Source organism: Piliocolobus tephrosceles, chromosome 2 (genome assembly GCF_002776525.5).
Source record: "Piliocolobus tephrosceles isolate RC106 chromosome 2, ASM277652v3, whole genome shotgun sequence".
NCBI lineage: Eukaryota > Metazoa > Chordata > Mammalia > Primates > Cercopithecidae > Piliocolobus > Piliocolobus tephrosceles.
Genome location: NC_045435.1, coordinates 162,942,915 through 162,959,623, shown reverse-complemented (window position 1 = coordinate 162,959,623; position 16,709 = coordinate 162,942,915). Strand labels below are relative to the sequence as shown.

At 45.1% G+C, this 16,709-nt stretch overlaps 1 protein-coding gene across 1 annotated transcript in view; it reads right to left on the bottom strand.

Annotated features, from left to right (window-relative positions):
• Window positions 1–4,677: 4,677 nt before the first annotated feature.
• The window catches only part of CLSTN2 (calsyntenin 2), a 637,108-nt gene continuing 625,076 nt past the window's right edge, over window positions 4,678–16,709 (bottom strand). Inside the window, exons 11-17 of the mRNA XM_023192121.1 lie at window positions 15,019–15,167; window positions 12,841–13,058; window positions 9,039–9,209; window positions 8,394–8,539; window positions 8,144–8,267; window positions 7,196–7,380; window positions 4,678–5,287 (exon numbers count right to left, since the gene is read on the bottom strand). Coding sequence (XP_023047889.1) covers window positions 5,084–5,287; window positions 7,196–7,380; window positions 8,144–8,267; window positions 8,394–8,539; window positions 9,039–9,209; window positions 12,841–13,058; window positions 15,019–15,167 — 1,197 coding nt within the window. The 3' untranslated portion in view covers window positions 4,678–5,083. The remainder of the gene's footprint in view (window positions 5,288–7,195; window positions 7,381–8,143; window positions 8,268–8,393; window positions 8,540–9,038; window positions 9,210–12,840; window positions 13,059–15,018; window positions 15,168–16,709) is intronic.

Sequence of the window (16,709 nt, the reverse complement as noted above, 5' to 3'; positions counted from 1 at the left end):
AAAACCCTCTTTTTTTCTGCTTGCTGATATTGAGTCATAGAGCCAAGAAGATTGCAAATTTTGAAGTGTGCTCGGTGGGGCTTTCTACTGATGATGTTGCTATTGATTCAAACAGTCACAAGTCTTTAGGATCATTTTTAGAGCAATGGCAAGAGCAGGCTGAAATGAAAATCAGTCTGAGATAATGAACACTCCTGCTCAGAGATCATTATGGGCTGAGCTGTGCTGGGAAGGCACTGAGCCTGGGGGGCTAACACTTGCCTCAGTGGAATTAGCACTCAGTAACCAGGCAGTCACCTCCATCCAAGGCTTTCAACTCTCATGGAATATCTGTCAGAGTTTGTCAGTTCAGCAAATAACAAGTGTTTGGTTTGTTTCTTTTTTGTTTTCCCCCGGAACACGGTCTTTTAAAACAGCTTAATTAAAAACGATGGCACTTTTTCCTGTTGTTCAGTTTGGAGGCAAAGACTACTGGGTAGTTGGTGAGAGGCTTAGGAGAGCAGCTTGCTTTCTCCTGAAGTGGGAGGCTAACTTCCATGCATCTATGGTAGGGGTTGGCAAACTATGGCCTTGGGCCAAATCTAACTGGCTGCTAATTTTCATATGGCCCGTGGGCTGAGGAAAGGTTTTGTATTTTTGAATGATTAAAAATGTAAATCAAAAGGGTAAAAAAAGACATGAAAATTATATAAATTCAAACTGCCTGCTTTTTTAGTGTTTTTAAATTGTTTCATGGAACCTAGATAAAGTTGTATTGAAACATTCATTTGTGTATGTATTGTCTGTTTTCATGCTACAATAGCAGAGGTGAGTACAGTCATCCCTCAGTATCTGTAGCGGATTGGTTCCAGAACCCCCCTCAGATACCAAAATACACAGATGCTCAATTTCGTTATATCAAATGCATAGTATTTGCATACAGCCTATGCACATCTTCCTGTGTTCTTCAAATCATCTCTAGGTTACTTATAATACCTAATACAGTGTAAATGCTATGTAAATACTGTTAAACTATATTGTTCAAGGAATAATAATGAAAAAAAGAATATGTTCAGGTCAGTTGCAACTATACATTTTTTTTCCCAAATATTTTTGATTCAAGGTTGGTTGAATCCATGGATTTGGAAACCTCAGATATGGAGGGCCGACTATACTTGTGACAGGTACCAAATGGCTCACAAAGCCCAAAATATTTACTATTTGCCTCTTCACAGATAGTTTGCTGACACCTGACGTATAAGAATGGGGGACATTGCTTCCCACCACCCCCAGCCCTCTCACTGGATGGTCCATGTGTACAAAGGATAGCCTTTATTAAATGCAAAGATGTTGGTCTAGACCCTGCTTGATAGGATGATTGAGTAAATTCAAGAAAGTGGTAATGAGGGGTGTGGGTGCGGTGGCTACTCCTATAATCCCATTACTTTGGAGGCTGAGGAGGGCAGATCACCTGAGATCAGGAGTTTGAGACCAGCCTGGCCAACATGGCAAAGCCCTGTCTCTACTAAAAATACAAAAATTAGCTAGGCATGATGGTGGATGCCTGTAATCCCAGCTACTCAGGAGGCTGAGGCAGGAGAATCACTTGAACCTGGGATGCGGAGGTTGCAGTGAGCCAAGATTGTGCCACTGTACTCCAGCCTGGCGACAGAGCAGCAAGACTCCGGCTCAAAAAACAAATAAACAATAACAAAAGAAAGTGTGGTAATGAAAAGAGACTTCACTGAAATCACATTTTTGGTATCTAGATGAATTTGGGCCTTGGCTAGGCTTACAGCATTTGATCAAATGTATGATGATATATGTTTAGTATTTTTTAAGGCAGGCTACCAACTAGCTGGTTGCTTTACTCCACTGAAGCAACTCATTCTGCACTGGGATTTAACCATTCCAATCTTCTCCTCCAACTTCTCCATGTCATCTGAATCACCTGAGAGTTGTAGCCTATTTTCAAGCTCAGGAAGGCAGAATCTGGTTGTCCACTTGGCAAGACAGGCAATGAACTGGGCTGTGGCCAAACCAGTCAGCAGTTCCTCCTGGACAGGAGCCTGTATCCGCCTGGCTGCCAGCATCGAGTGAGAGGTCACAGGGTGTCTAGGCCTTCAGGGGTTTTGGTTCCTGGATGCCAGCATATGGAGGGTGGAAAATGCCAGACTGATTAATGACACCTTTTCCTTGGGATCAGAATATCTGGGGGAGGGCAAGCCACATTACCCTGCTCACCTGGATACCTCCCAAAGCTTCTGTTACTGGGATATAACCACCCCCGTCTTGTTCTCACCCATGGTGAGGAAGAGGGTGTTGCGAAGATGACCAATGCCTGCCGACCCAGCGGATTCATTCAAGTGCCTGATCTTTGCAGCTGACATGCAGAGAATGACCTCTTGTAGCCAGAGTTGAGGGAAATGGCTCTGATTTGTTGTCACCACTGTTTCTCTGCAAATGAGTCCACTAACCAAATGCTTCCTCAAATTATTCATCATTGCTGCCCTAGCCATGGGCCACTTTTGCCTGCTACCCCCCTACCAAAAAACCCCAAAACATATAAAGATTTTACCTAACAGCTCTCTCAAGTATGAATAAGGCAGCCACCCAGAGAGCATGAGGAACACCTATCCTACCCAACCAGACCAAAAAGACTGAGCAAAGAGAAAAGCGTTCTCACAAACGCTAGACTTAAATATTTAAAATCAAAATCTAATTCAAAAGGAATGGGTTTTAAGCATATGAAGTGTTCTTTTTGCTGCCACAATTTTGGGAGAATTCAGTAGCTCCTAAATGCCCAACTAAAGAATCTTTTTTATATTTAAATGGGATCGTGAAAACTAATCAGTCCTACAGACTCTCCTCTTGTGGATGTACAGACACAGCCTAATAGAAAAGGGCTATTTGGTTGGGAGAATTCCCAGGAGAAATATCTATTTCCATCCAATGAATACAAAACCCCAGCTTCTCCTGGTGTTTTTTCCTAAGAAGGGGAAAACAAGAGCCCTGGTTAAGTTTGTGACCGCATCCTTCCTTTCCTGTGACTTCTCCTCTTTCCCTTCATTTGCCTCTTGTGTAATTTCTAGGCCTGTTTATTTCCCCTCTGCAAATATAAAGTCCTCTGTTGGGGAGGAGCTTATCTTATTCAGCTTTTCTTTTTCTCACAGCCGTTGGTAGAATGCTTAGCACATAGTAGGTTTGCAGCAGTGTCTGTTAGGTGCATACCTATGACCCCTAAGTAGAATCCTGGACCAGGAGTGGAACTGGGGAGTCTGGGCTTGTCTATACTTTTTAACGACTCTGAACAAGACATTGAATCACCAAGCCTCAGTTTACTCATCACAAAAATGTGTCTAACAACAGATGTCTCAGTTACTTCACAGGATTTGTTGTGAGGTCCAAAGGAAGGAACAGATGCAGAAAACACTTTAGGAGGTGGGAAAAGCTGCACAAAGTCATCCTCATGAATCAGAAAGTTGAAAAGGCCTGCCATGGGTCCTCCCTGGGTGGAGGTCAGACTAGAGGACATTGGCAGTAGTCCCCTTCTTAAGCTGTTTTGATGACACAACGAAAAAGACTGATATTCTGAATTATTTTTTTCTTAACATAAATGCCACTTAACTAGGGACCAGCTCCGTGCCTGTGCCAAACCAATTGGTGTGAGCTTTGGGAGGAATGAAGGATGGGGACAGATTGTACACATTGAGGACAAAGAGGAACCTGAGACATTCGAAACAAACAGGTTCTCAGAGCTTCGTGGAAATTCTGTCATGGCCCTAATTCTTGCCTGCTATTCTCTTGGCCACAAAAGATCGCAGACTAGTTACTATAGAAACAATTCTCTTCACGGGTTGTGCATGTTAGGATGGAGATGGAAAAGACTTCCTTATCAAAAAAAAAGAAATTAGGTTTTCAGATATATTTGCCCTCTATCTAAAGTGTTCCTCCTTTTATGAGCAGAAGAAAGAAGAAGCTGCAATGATTGCAAATATGCTTCTAATTCCTTGCAGTTAACTTTCAAACGTTCATTGTAGACTCGGTGGAGCTCATGCATTTCTAATACATCTGGAAAGCGCGTATTTTCTCAAGAGGGAAAATAGTGTAAAATAGGAGATAAGGGACCATGAGGCTGAGTGGTGAGAGCCTTGCCAACCTCAGGGTCCCCTCTGTCCTGGGAGAGCCCAGCCATCCCCGCCGCACCCACCATGAAGCCTGTGTGTGATCTGGTTAGCATTTCTTTCTGCTTCCTGGCTCTAGGCTTGTTGTGGCTATCGCCTGGGGCAGTGCCTGTGTGGAATGCCTCCCGGGCCCTGGGGTTCTGTGTGGTGAGCGCCCCTGGCAGGGCAGCTGCATGGTTGCAGCAGGTGCCCAGGCAGGCAGGCTCAGATAGCTCTGATGGGGGATCAGGCCCTGCCTGTGGCCAAGGACCTATTCTTGGTTTAGGACTTTTCTTATAAGCTTATGTGGTCTCAGAAAGCAGCAAGGGGAAAGGCTCTCCAAGCTGGGGAACTAGATAGATAGACAGAGAGAGAGAGAGAGAGAGAGAGAATGTGTGTACCTTTCCCTGTGAACTTAGTTCTGCCTCAACAAGGACTTTCCTTTAAACTGTTAAGCACTAAGACCTTAGGTGTGTGAAGCTCCAAACACCCTCCCTGTGTGAAGCAACCTGGAGTCAGCATAGGAGGACCTGCTGGTCTGTGTGGAGGAGACGCACAGTGAGTTGGAACCCCAGCGCCTTGGGGACTCTGAGCCTGGGGAGGTGAGTGACACAAAGGTGGACCTTCTTCCCTGCAGGAAAAAGCAAAGGCAGACTCCGCAGACAGGTAGACAGGATGCTGGGGAGCTTAGGGCAGAAGTGGGGACTACAGGACAAAGTCTACCCTGAAGTCCCCACTGATGGCCATGCTGGGCTTCTTGGAACTTCCCCATGGATGAGACACAGGGAGTCCCCAAGGCTTAAAGGGTGGGCTCCAGGAAGCTGGAGAAGGCCTTCCCAGACGTGTCACAGACATCAGAGGTGAGGTATGATAGACGTAGGCATACACTGGGTCAGGGTTTACCAAAGGGACGTGTGGGCCGGGCAGCAGACCCCTGGGCACTAGTAGGGGAGGGTGGAGTCGTCCCACTCCAGCTGGGCTTGCCTGGCTCCATTCTGCCCATGTCTGCCTCTGCCCGTCCCTTCCTCCTCCTCCTCCTCCTCTTCGCTGTCATCAGAGCCACTGCTGGAGCTCATGTCTTCCTCTGCTTCTTCCTCCTCTTCTCCCTCAGTCTCATCTTCCCCGTGCCCTGGTCCTTCATGCTTCTGGATATCAAGGAGAGAAAAGAAATGCTCGTCAGGGGCTGAACAGAGGCCACTTTGGAGCTTATGTTTCTCCATCCATTAAGGAAACATTTAGGGCCCCTTGGAATTTCTTCTCTTAGTGCCAAACTCTTCAGCCTGGAGACAGACTTCCTGGAAGGGAAGTCTTCTGATAAAAAGGAAGCTAGAAGGTTCAAGGCAAAAGCCTGAAATAGCAGCAAATTCCAAGGCATGAACTCAAGGTAGACTGTTGAGTATAAATGATGGGCTGGACATTGAAGCCAATCCTATCCATCATTTACTGAACCTTTCAGGCCAAGGCTTGTTTTCAGGTATTTCTGGAGCCTATTTAAATAGAGCTGTCCAAGCCTTAGTGTTTGCTTCTCAGTGAGAGGATGGCATTTCATCTTGTGTCTCTTTTCCAAGTGTGCATGCAGTGTCCCCGGGAGCAGAAGGCATTTTAAGCAAAGACTCAGGTATGCTTCCCCTCAAAAATATTCCTTTGGAAAGGACAAATTTATTGGTCCTCACTTTCCATGCTTGCTGCTCATCCCCTGACTTGTGTCCTCAGGCTGTACCCCTTCCTTTCCAGTCCAATTCCCCCTCACTCCAGCTTTTGGATAATTCCAGCAAAATTTTATTTCTGGATTTATGTTCTGCGTTGATGAACCAGGTCGTAAAAGTTGTTTCTCCTTGTTTGGCTACCCACCCCCTCCCCTGACACTTCTTGGGAATTGTCTTTTACCTCCTACCTTCTACCTTACCCCAAATCCTATCCACTCTTCAAGGCCTCCCCCAGGCCAACCTCCTTCAAGGAATCTTCCCTGATTGTTGCAGTCCTGAAGGCTTTTCCTCCTCAAGCTTATTGACTTTTGACATCACAAGATTGGCCCTTGTTAGGCACACTCTTGCTTTGTCCTCAGACCGCTCCAGTTATAGTGGTCTTGTTTTCTAGACTCAAGTCTCAACTCTTTGAAGGTGGAAATTCTGGAGTCTGTATAGCACTGAGCTCAGCACTTTACCTACAGCACATGTTTGGAGAAACTGAGCCACATCAGCACACTGCCTTTGAAATTGGAGTGTGAGGCCAGCTGAGGTGGAAACTGGGGACCAGGCTGGGATAATCATCTTCCCCTACCTTTTCTAAGCCTGCGTCTATCATCATCCAGAACCCATGGGCAAAGGGCATGATGTAGAGGGCTTCGCTTGACACTCATGGATAGATTCTGGGGGCTGTTGGCTAATTGGAAAGATATGGACTTTAGAATCAGACATCCTTAAATTTGACTATTGGCTGTGTTAATTTGAGCATGTTACTTTTTTTCTTAGTTGGTTTTCACCTTGGTAAATGAAGATGATAACTCCTATTTTATAGGATTTTGGAAGATTCAATGAGGTGGTGTATATAGAGCACTCTATACAGTATCTGGCATAATGGAGGCTCAATAAATGGCAGGCATTGCTGCTATATTTTTCTTTTAATCTGTTCCAAGCCTTTGAGTGAACTCTTCAGGCAGTATGGAGCAAATCCATCTAATTTGTACTGTTAGTTAATCAAAACTTCAGTACTGAGTCCCTAAGGGTTAGTTAGCTCTGAGCTAAATACTGTGGGGGAAACGAGGCATAGCCACTCGTGGTGTTTGCTTGCCTTAACAAAATTTCTGGTTCTGTTTGTGGGGTAAGAGCAATGAATACATTTTAAATCAGAGAATGTAGTTGGTGGGAAGGTATGGTCTGTTCAGGTTGAGAGGGCTAGAGGAGCTCAGAGGCAGGAAGAACCGGTGGAGCTGGACTAGATGGGGCAGGGCTTCCAGAAGGCGGGGGTATGGGGCGGCTTTAGGCATAGGAAGGGTTGAGCTGGGTGGAGGGAGAAGCGCCCTCCCACAACTCCCAGCCCTGCATGGGGATCACCTCCATGGGGTTGACTGTGATAGTCAGCGCAGAATCGTCCCAGTCCATCTCAGATTCCTTGGCAGCCTCAGTTTCCTGGATGAAGTGCTGGTGGGCAATCCGGACCCGGTACACACCCATGGCCACGACAAACACAAGCATGCACACAGAGATGATGATGACCACCGTGGCAATGCTTGGGACCACTGGAACAAGGAAGAAACTCCCATGACATGGCGAACAAAGGCCTAGCTCATTCTTGTGAGGGAGCATGAATGAAACATCCATGCATAGGATAAAGTCTGCCCTACCACTTTCCAGCTGTAGAACTCTAGAGCAGCACCTTACCCTGTCTGGGCTTCATTTTCATCACCTCTATAATCGACATAATAATTCCTATCCTAAGAGTAATAGTTAGGTGTAAATTAATCTGTAAGTTTGCACATAGGCACACTATAGGTGTTCATTAAATGAAAATTCTCTTTTATTCCTGGCTTTACCCCTCAAATTATAAAGAAATTTCCACAGAGCCAAGCACTGTAGAGTTTAGTAGAAACAGATACAAGTGCCCACCAGATGGTAACACAATATGGCAAATGCTCAAACAGAAATGTAGGCAGAGGACTTTGCAATATGGTGCATACGTGTGTGTGTGTGTGTGTGTGTGTGAGTAAAGGGCTCATGGAATGCTTCATACCGGACATAGTTTTGAGTTGGGCCTGAAATTCTGTCCCAGCCCTTTGTAGTGACCTCTGCTATTATGTGTGTTGTGTAACTTCTTGTTTACTTATTGACTGCCTATTGAGGGTGTGAGTGTCTCAGAGACAGGGCACATTTTCTCCATTGCTGGGTTCCCTCCCTCAGTTCTGGGCAGCTATGTTTGCTACAACATAACTGTCTGTTGAGTAGATAGTCTTGAGTCACAATGACCACCGGTGTTCTGAGGGTCCCTCCCCTTGGGCACCCTACCTGAACTGCGCCGGATGCTACTCCGGGACTCAGGATGATGGACAGACTGGAGGAAGGGAGGCTGCACAATCAGGTGGTTGACATGCTCCTTATCTGAGACTCTGTCTTCATGGAGGACGCTGACCTGGGAAGAGTGGAGAGAGGTGCTATTGACCCAGGAGTGGCAGGTGAGCCAGTTACAACAGTTCTGAATGAATGATGAGGGAATGGGTGAGCCTTGGCTTCCCTAACAATGGCAGGACCCACTCACCTCCAAGTTGAACTCATTGCTAGTGTAGCGCCCATTGAGTTCTGAGCACTTAATCCGGAAACGCCGGGCCTCAAGGGAAGCTGGATGCCAGTTGCGGTAGCGGATGTGATGTAGCACCTGCTCATAACGGCTCATGGAGCCCACACCTGTGCCAAGAGACCACACCTGTCATCAGAAGGCAGAAAAGGAGGAGGAAGAGAAGAGAGGAGACAGGCTGGCGCTTGTGGTATGAGACCTCGCGGGTCTTGTAAATTTGTTGAGGTTAAGAGCTCAAGATATGTTGGGCAGACAATGTGCAGAAACTCTAAGGGGCCAAAATTACACTGATGCACAAGCTTTCCATACAGACTGCCTCAATCTTCCAGATGTTGCTGTGACAGTTGCTGAAATCAAACATTGTAAGAGAAGGCATCCACCCAGCTTCTACAGAATTCCCTAGGAGTGGAAATGTGGGACTGGTCCCCAAGATGCTTGAGTAACTTGCCAGAGGAGGGTCTAGAAATCTGTGCCTGAGGCCAAGGATCTCCAACTGGTCCCTGGGGCTTCACAGTGCTCCTTCACAGGTGCAGTCTCACTCATGTCTCCCTGGACAAGGCCATTCTAAGAGGACACCCTTGGGGCAAAGGGGGCTGAGTGTGGCCATACCGTAGATGGAGTAGCCTGCAGTAGAATTAGTGGCGTCCAGGTGTCGTTGGTGGAGCTCACTGTGGTTGAGCTCTAAGCACTCCTGCCTTGGGTCCAAGTCCCCTCCAATCACCAAAATATCACAGAAATCTAAGTTATGAAGTATTTCCTCTAAGACTTCTGATTTGGGGGCTGTAGGAAGACAGACACGGGAAACGCAGGCATGAAGGACAGCTCAGAAAACAGTCCTTGCTAATCATCTTCCTCCTCTGTTATTGCACCCCAGGTTAAGGCTGGGTCAGGAGCAGTGTCTGTGTGATCCCAAATACCACATCCACTGCTCAGATGTCCAGGCGGCCCTGAGGTTGCATAGCATGAATTAGTGGGAAGAGCATGAATACTGTAGCCAAAAGATGTGATTTGAATACCAGCTCTGCCACTGAGAAGCTGCATAGTGTTAGAGGAACTATCTACCACTCAGTTTCCTCATCTGTAAGGAAGGCAAGGGTCTTGAGATGATTGAAAACAGTGTCCAATGCACATTGTAGGTGCTCAATAAGCAATAGCTCTCATTTGGGGAGAGATAAGTGGCCTTCCACCATGCTCTCATAGCTTTCTCCATGTGGTCCTAATGTGTCTGTCTCCCCAACCACCTGAGATTCTGAAGGGCAGAAGCACTATCTTTTTATGATTGAATCCTTAGTGTCTAACCCAGGAACTAGCATGGACTAGTTATTACTAAACCTTGCTCAAATGGAGCTGAATCATTAATTAATAAACAAGTCAATATGATATAACCAATAATCAATATTTGATAAATTAATATAATTAATTAATGTGCTCCCAGGGGAGCACATTAGCATGTTGGTCAGTCAAGTTGTCCTTGCCTAATTGTATGACTCCAGATTTCCCAAAGAAATGTGTGAGTGTTTGAATGCCGGCCAGAGTTTGGCAGTCCTAAATTAAAATCCCATCTTAAGAAGGTGATTGGTATTTATGAAGTATGTGCTATGTGCCAGGCATGTGGAAATATAATCCTAATAGACATTAAAGGGAGTACTATTACTATCCCCATCTCACTGATGATAGGCTAATTGTCTTCAAGTGGTTTTGATCTTGCACTCCTTTACTGAAAAACTTGTGAAGAGAGATAATTTAATTAAGTATATTTATTTATTTATAAAGTGGACTATTTCTTTATACTGTGTGTTATAAAACTTTTTTTTTTTTTTTTTTTTTTGAGATGGAGTCTTGCTCTGTTGCCCAGGCTGGAGTGCAGTGGCCGGATCTCAGCTCACTGCAAGCTCCGCCTCCCGGGTTCACGCCATTCTCCTGCCTCAGCCTCCTGAGTAGCTGGGACTACAGGCGCCCGCCACCACGCCCGGCTAGTTTTTTTTTTTTTGCATTTTTTAGTAGAGACGGGGTTTCACCGTGTTAGCCAGGATGGTCTCGATCTCCTGACCTCATGATCCGCCCGTCTCAGCCTCCCAAAGTGCTGGGATTACAGGCTTGAGCCACCGCGCCCGGCCATAAAACATTTATTAAAATAGAAATTTAAAAAACTCACTAAAGATGGATTATTTTAAATAATTATCTTTTAAGTTTTTAAATGATACCAAAAATATTTTTGCTCTCACTAGGTATATATTATATATTATTATATATAATTTCTTTATCTTAATTTTTAAATACTTGTCAGTCACAATGGTTTCATGTATAATCAGCAAAATCTAAAAGCACAATAACATACGCTTAAGACAGGGTCTATAATTAGCAATGCTGTATGTGCATCTTTATTTCAAATGACCTTCTCACAGTTTCCAGGCTTTTTGTTGACTTCTTGTCAGGTCTGGTCATACTGCCCTTGTTCCTACCTCCCACTGTGGCTGACTGAGAGCTCCCTGAGGTAGGGAGTGTGTCACGGCTGCCATTTTCTCATGGCTCTCTCACTATGGGTATTATCTTCCATCTGCAGTTTCCTGAATTCCCGCTGTGTAGAAGGGAGTGTGCTGGGTTCAGGGACCCAGAGGCAAATCGGCCATGGATGAGCCCTCGGGGTCTCCTGGTCTGGTTTAATAAACAGGAAATTACCACCAAGGGCTAAAAAATGTGTGCTGAGGGAAGCACCAGCAGTTGGGAGTGTCAGAATGGTGGTGGTGGGAGAGCCTTCTTGGGGAGGTGCTGAAGGCAGAGTTATTTGCCAGGAATCAAGGGATAGGGAAGGAAAGGGACCTTCCAGCCAGAGAGCAGAGCAGAGGTGTGAACTAACAGAGCGTGAGGGAGGGGTGTGTGTGTGTGTGTGTGTGTGTGTGTGTGTGCATGTTGGGGGAACCTCCTGTCTTTGGTATTGACAGCATAAAGAGTGTCAATGGGGGCAGCAGATGATGCTGAAGCCAGTCACTGAGGTCTGGTGGCAAATGCCATTATCCTACTTGTTTAAGATATCCATAATAATGACCATTCCAACAACAAAAGGAGTAAAAATTTAAAGGCACTAATAATAGCCCTTGGACACTTGACTATGTGCTCTGCCTGTACCTCTCATAAACAGAAGATGAAATGTGAACCCAGATAATTGCTCTTCCCTGCATTGCCTGTTTGCTGGTGTCAGATGTAGCAAATCCAGACACTTGGGTCATGGCCCGCAACCACTGAAGTCAGAGGCTTTTCTTTATTTCTGTCTGATTTTAGCCACAAATGAGAACAGGGGAAAAGGGACGATCACACAACCTAATGCACGTTGGCCTGTGACTAGGGAACTGCCTTGCCCGGACAGGTGGTAAAACACCATCTATTTTTTATGAGCTAAGAAGGGCTGTCTCTTGAGTACCCCATTCACTAGGCACCAGGGTGGTTTAAGTCAATAGGTAATTAGGATTATTAGAACAGCAGCTCTTCGGGGACTCAGGACCAGAGGCACCAGTGCATCATTAGCAGTGGCTTTTGGAGGGGGAGGGGAGAATTGAAAATATTCTCTTGGAAGAGGAAGCAAAGGACACTTCTTAAATTTATATTTCCCACCTCCCTCAGAGTAACAAAAGGGAGGTTTTCTTCCCTCCCTCGCTTGCTCCTTTTCCGGTTTCCTTCCTTCTCTTCTCCTCCCCTCCCGCAGCATATACTATAGCTTTCAGTGTAACTGTTTCCCTTTGGTAGATAATTCAAATTACTCCTCTTTCACTGAAAAACCTTTCCAATAATGAAGTTGTTGGAAATAACAACTTAAAAGTTTTCTGAGAGCTTACAGTAATATTACTGAATGAGACCTAACTTTTATGGTGTATATATAAAGATGCAGCTATATTTTTTCTTTATATGTCTTTAGCTTTTCTTCTGATTATCAGAATAATATATGCCCACTATAGAACATTTTTGCAATTGCAGAAAGGGAAGGGAAGCAGAAACAAATTGGCTCTCACTATGCTTCTCAAAGAATAACCGTTAGCATAGAATAACCCTGTTAGCATAGGGTGTGCGTCCTTCTTGGCATTTTTCTATGTTTTTTTTTTTTTTTTTTTCCTTAAATGGTTGAGATCATTCTATGTGTAAGTACTATGTAACTTTGTGTCTTGCATTTTTTCACTTACCACTTAGCACAAATGCATTCCCTCCAACCTCATATCCCTCATTGCTAAACCATCCATTCCCCTCATATTCTTTTCGTTTGTTTGTAGCTTTGTCTGTTTTGCTATAATACATTATGCTGCCATGTATACATTTATGCCATGTATACATTACATGAACAATGCTGTTGTTCTGAAGTATGTTTTCATGGCTGTAAAAAAATTAAAGTCCACCTTCCCCACAAACTCAAATGCACCTGTACCTGTGGTTTTCACATCCCCGGGGGCCTCAGTTTTGGCGAAGGTGCTCACAATCTTGATATCGGGAAAAAGGGTCACTCCCCTGGCACTTTCAAACTGAGCAGCAGGTCTCCAGAAGTGGTCTGTGCCCCGGAGGGTGATCCGGGGCTCGATGGCCTGCAGGACCATCACATAGGCGTCTACCTCGGGGATACTGATGCATACGTCTTCCCCAAAGCACCTAGGAAAACAGCCTCGGTCATAGCACTGATGAGCAAGCAATTAAACCATCTGTCATACAGCCAGGAATAAAGGTTTGCCACCTCCAGTTCTTAACCAGGCATCCTGACTGCCTAAGAGTCTCTGAGGATGTCAACAGACATTCAAATTTAAAGCCACATTATAATCAAAACCACTAGTGATCTAGGGACTTGAAAAATTGGCTCCTGAGAGAAATGGGAATTTTCTATACGCGCAACACGTAACCATGAAACCTTTCATTATCCTTTAACAAAGTAATCAATGGCAACATTAATTAGATAGCAACTGCTTGTTATATGCTTTAGTAGTTGGTAAGCAAATTGTTGTCTACCTGGTCGGTTACGGCCATCTTACTAATCAAGACCCCAGGGCTAAACTCTCCTGCATCAGCTTATATGATATGACTCTATGTGGATATCACACACGTGTGCCTTTTCTAGGTATAAGAGCAAAATGCTATCATATTCACCCTCCTTTCTCCTGATACACTGCCACACAATTATCTGGGAGGCAGAAATGGTGTGGCCACAAGAGTGAGGTCTGAGACAGACAAGGATCCATGGCCTGGTTCTGACACTTCTGGGCTGGGTAAATGTGGACAAGGCACTTGACTCCTGTGAACCTCAGTTTCTTCATCTATACAATGGGGATAACAATAATTTTGTCCTACAGTAAAGGATTAAATGCAGACATGTATAGAAAAGAAGCTGACCAGAGCTTGCATCATGGTTTGAGCTCAGTAAACAGTGGTTGATTTGAACCTCTCGTCAGACCTCATGGGGGCATTATGTCATTAGCCCTCTCCCCTGGTCATCTAAATGTAGGTTAAACTGGGAGACCCCAGAGCCAGGCAGATGCTCTGGGAGTGCTAGGTGGGGTTCAGCTGGTGAGAGCTATCACCTTACATGCCTTGGGAAAGTTCCCGAGGAAAGGATAGTCTGGATGGATTCCATGCTGAGCTACTCTATCCTTTTCTATGGGCGGGTGAAATGTGGGAGCTGTGGTGGCCTCCTCCTCTTCCCAGTTTTCTCCCGCTTGTGCCAGGCCAGCCCCACAGCACTCCTCACCTTTCTTCAGTTTGCAGAAGGCTGGTCTTAGCAGGACATAGGCCAGTTTGTTCTCTCATCTTCACTCTAATGTGGCACTGACCTGGAGGTACCTGCTTCCTACCCCTAAGCCTGTAATGGTGGAGCACTCCTCCATTGTTCTAGAACTATTGAATGTAACTACCATCTACAGGCTTTTTTCTGGCACCTGTCTCAGGCTCCAACAATGTGGCAGTCAGCAGACCCATCTTTCCCATCCTTGTTCCTCTCTTTCTGAGTCCTTCTTCCAACTCTAGGTGCCGCATGACTGCACCTCCACCTTCCAGGAATTTTCCTGGGATCCCCCTCCTAGCAGCCCTCCAAGGTAGCCACTGTGGCTGAGAAGTGATTTGATAGGCCAGTGAGTGAGTTATCCAAAGCCTCCAGTAATCCTCTAATTTAACTCTGATCTCTGGAAACAAGAACCATGCCTTCTGTTTTTCTGGCATACCTACAGGATTTAGGAACTCTACATAACTGGGTTGGTTAACTTAATTCAATTTAATAAACATTTGTCAAGCACTTCCTTGTACCAGGCACTGTGCCCTTAAATCAGAACATTTCAAACCCATACCCAGATCACTTCAAATTCCCAGGTCTCTGAGAATTTATAGAAAGCAGTAAGGCATTAGATAAGAAACAGGATAAAATGAGAAAGGTGGATTCAAGGTGGTAAAACAACAGAACATCTTGCTTAAGAAGAAAACAAGAACACAGATCCATTGAGGCATCCTCATAGGAATAGCAGAAGTTGAGGACAGCCGAAGAAAGGCAAATCCTATTTTGCAAGGGAACATTCCCAAGGGACCAACCCTGCTGCCTCAGTTGGCCCCAGGCTCATCAGTGTCCACTCACTGGACTTTGGAGGAGACTTTGAGGCGCCGCACACCCGCTGTCGGGAACTGCCTGGAGTTGATGTAGGAGACTTTCTGGAGAGCACGGTTAATGTTCCCAATGTCATCACCTTCCATCACCAGGATGGACTGCGAGGGGTTGAAGTGATACTGGAAGACAAAAGTGAGCATCGTCGAAGAGAATGGTCAGGATGTACATGGTTTTATGGGAGCACTTCCTGTCCATACAGGGCACCAAAGGTCACCATAAACACCTCTAGAGCACCTGCCAGTGACCCATTTGTGTGTACAAATGATAGTGTTTAAACTCTCAAGCAGTTCCTCCTACTCTCTGGTGGGCTTTGTGGCCCTCTCCTATGAAGTCTTTCCAGGAACTGTGCCTGGTAATATTGGTCTGAGCCACAGGATTGAATATTGAAAACCCAGCCACGGTGCTCTCACAGCCCAGCCCTTGGCAAACAGTGGCCCATGCTCTGTGCTACCGGGTGGTCTGGACCATTCAGAACTTGCGTGTTGACTCCTTTTACTGTCTTTGTCTTTGACCTTGAACTGCTCCCCAAATTCATCTTGCACTCCATTTTCTGACCCACGCCCTATCTTCTTAGCTTCCAACCTTCAAGCTCATTTTTCAGTTAATGGTTTTCTTTCTCTCTCAGATCTAATTTTTTGTCTTGCTTTTCGAGTGCTACACACTGGTTTCCCATGAGTTGCACTCACCTGCTGCTTACACATCTGCCAGCAGCCCTGTTATCCATCCATTTCATCCCGAGTCCCTGGTATCCCACACTTGCCAAAGGCCATGTAGTGGCGATTCTCCCCACTGAGTCACTTGGGTACTCAAGCTGGACATAGACTCTTGCCCTCTCCATGTCCCCATAGCAGTTACTCTTCTTGGAATGAGGCAGGGAAAAAACTGCCTTTGTACTGCCCTGAATTACTGACTTTGACACACTTCTGAGCAAGAATTATTAGGAAATGCTATCGATAAAATATCAGAAACATATCTGTGAATTCAGATTATATATTGAATGCTCATGGCACAGGAAAGGGAGACATGGATCTTTTTTAAGTAGCTACCTAACTTAAAATTATTTACTCTTTTGAATAGTTAATATATTCACATGGTTCAAATGTACACATGTTCTAGGTGAAAAGTAGCTATCTTCTTTCTGTCTCCCATCTACTCAGTTTCCACAGTCACATCCCACAAGTACTCACTATTATGTTAGTTTCTTAGTGGTAAATTGCATTATTGTTCACAGTTAGTTGCTTCCCCTCCCGTGAGAGACTTATACATGTCTGCCCTATTGTTAATAAGCTTGATCAGATGACTTATGGTACCCTTCCCTGCAGGATATACATTTTGGCCCTGTTGCACTCAGCAGTGGTCATGTTACTTGCTTGATCAGCTAAATGTGGGCAGAAATATTGTTTGATTCATACCCTATGGAAGATTTAATAACCAGTTCATGGTTTGCCACAGCTCTTTCTCTCTGCCATGAAACTGGCAACATTCCATTAGGGGCTGGTCCATCAGCTTGCATCTCACAGTGAGGGAGGTATGGATCAGAGCTGCAGCCAATCTATAATGGACATGAAGCATGAGCAATAAATAAAATGTTGTATAAGCCACTTAGATATTAAATAATTTGTTACTGTAGCATAACTTAGCTTATACTGACAGTTATACTC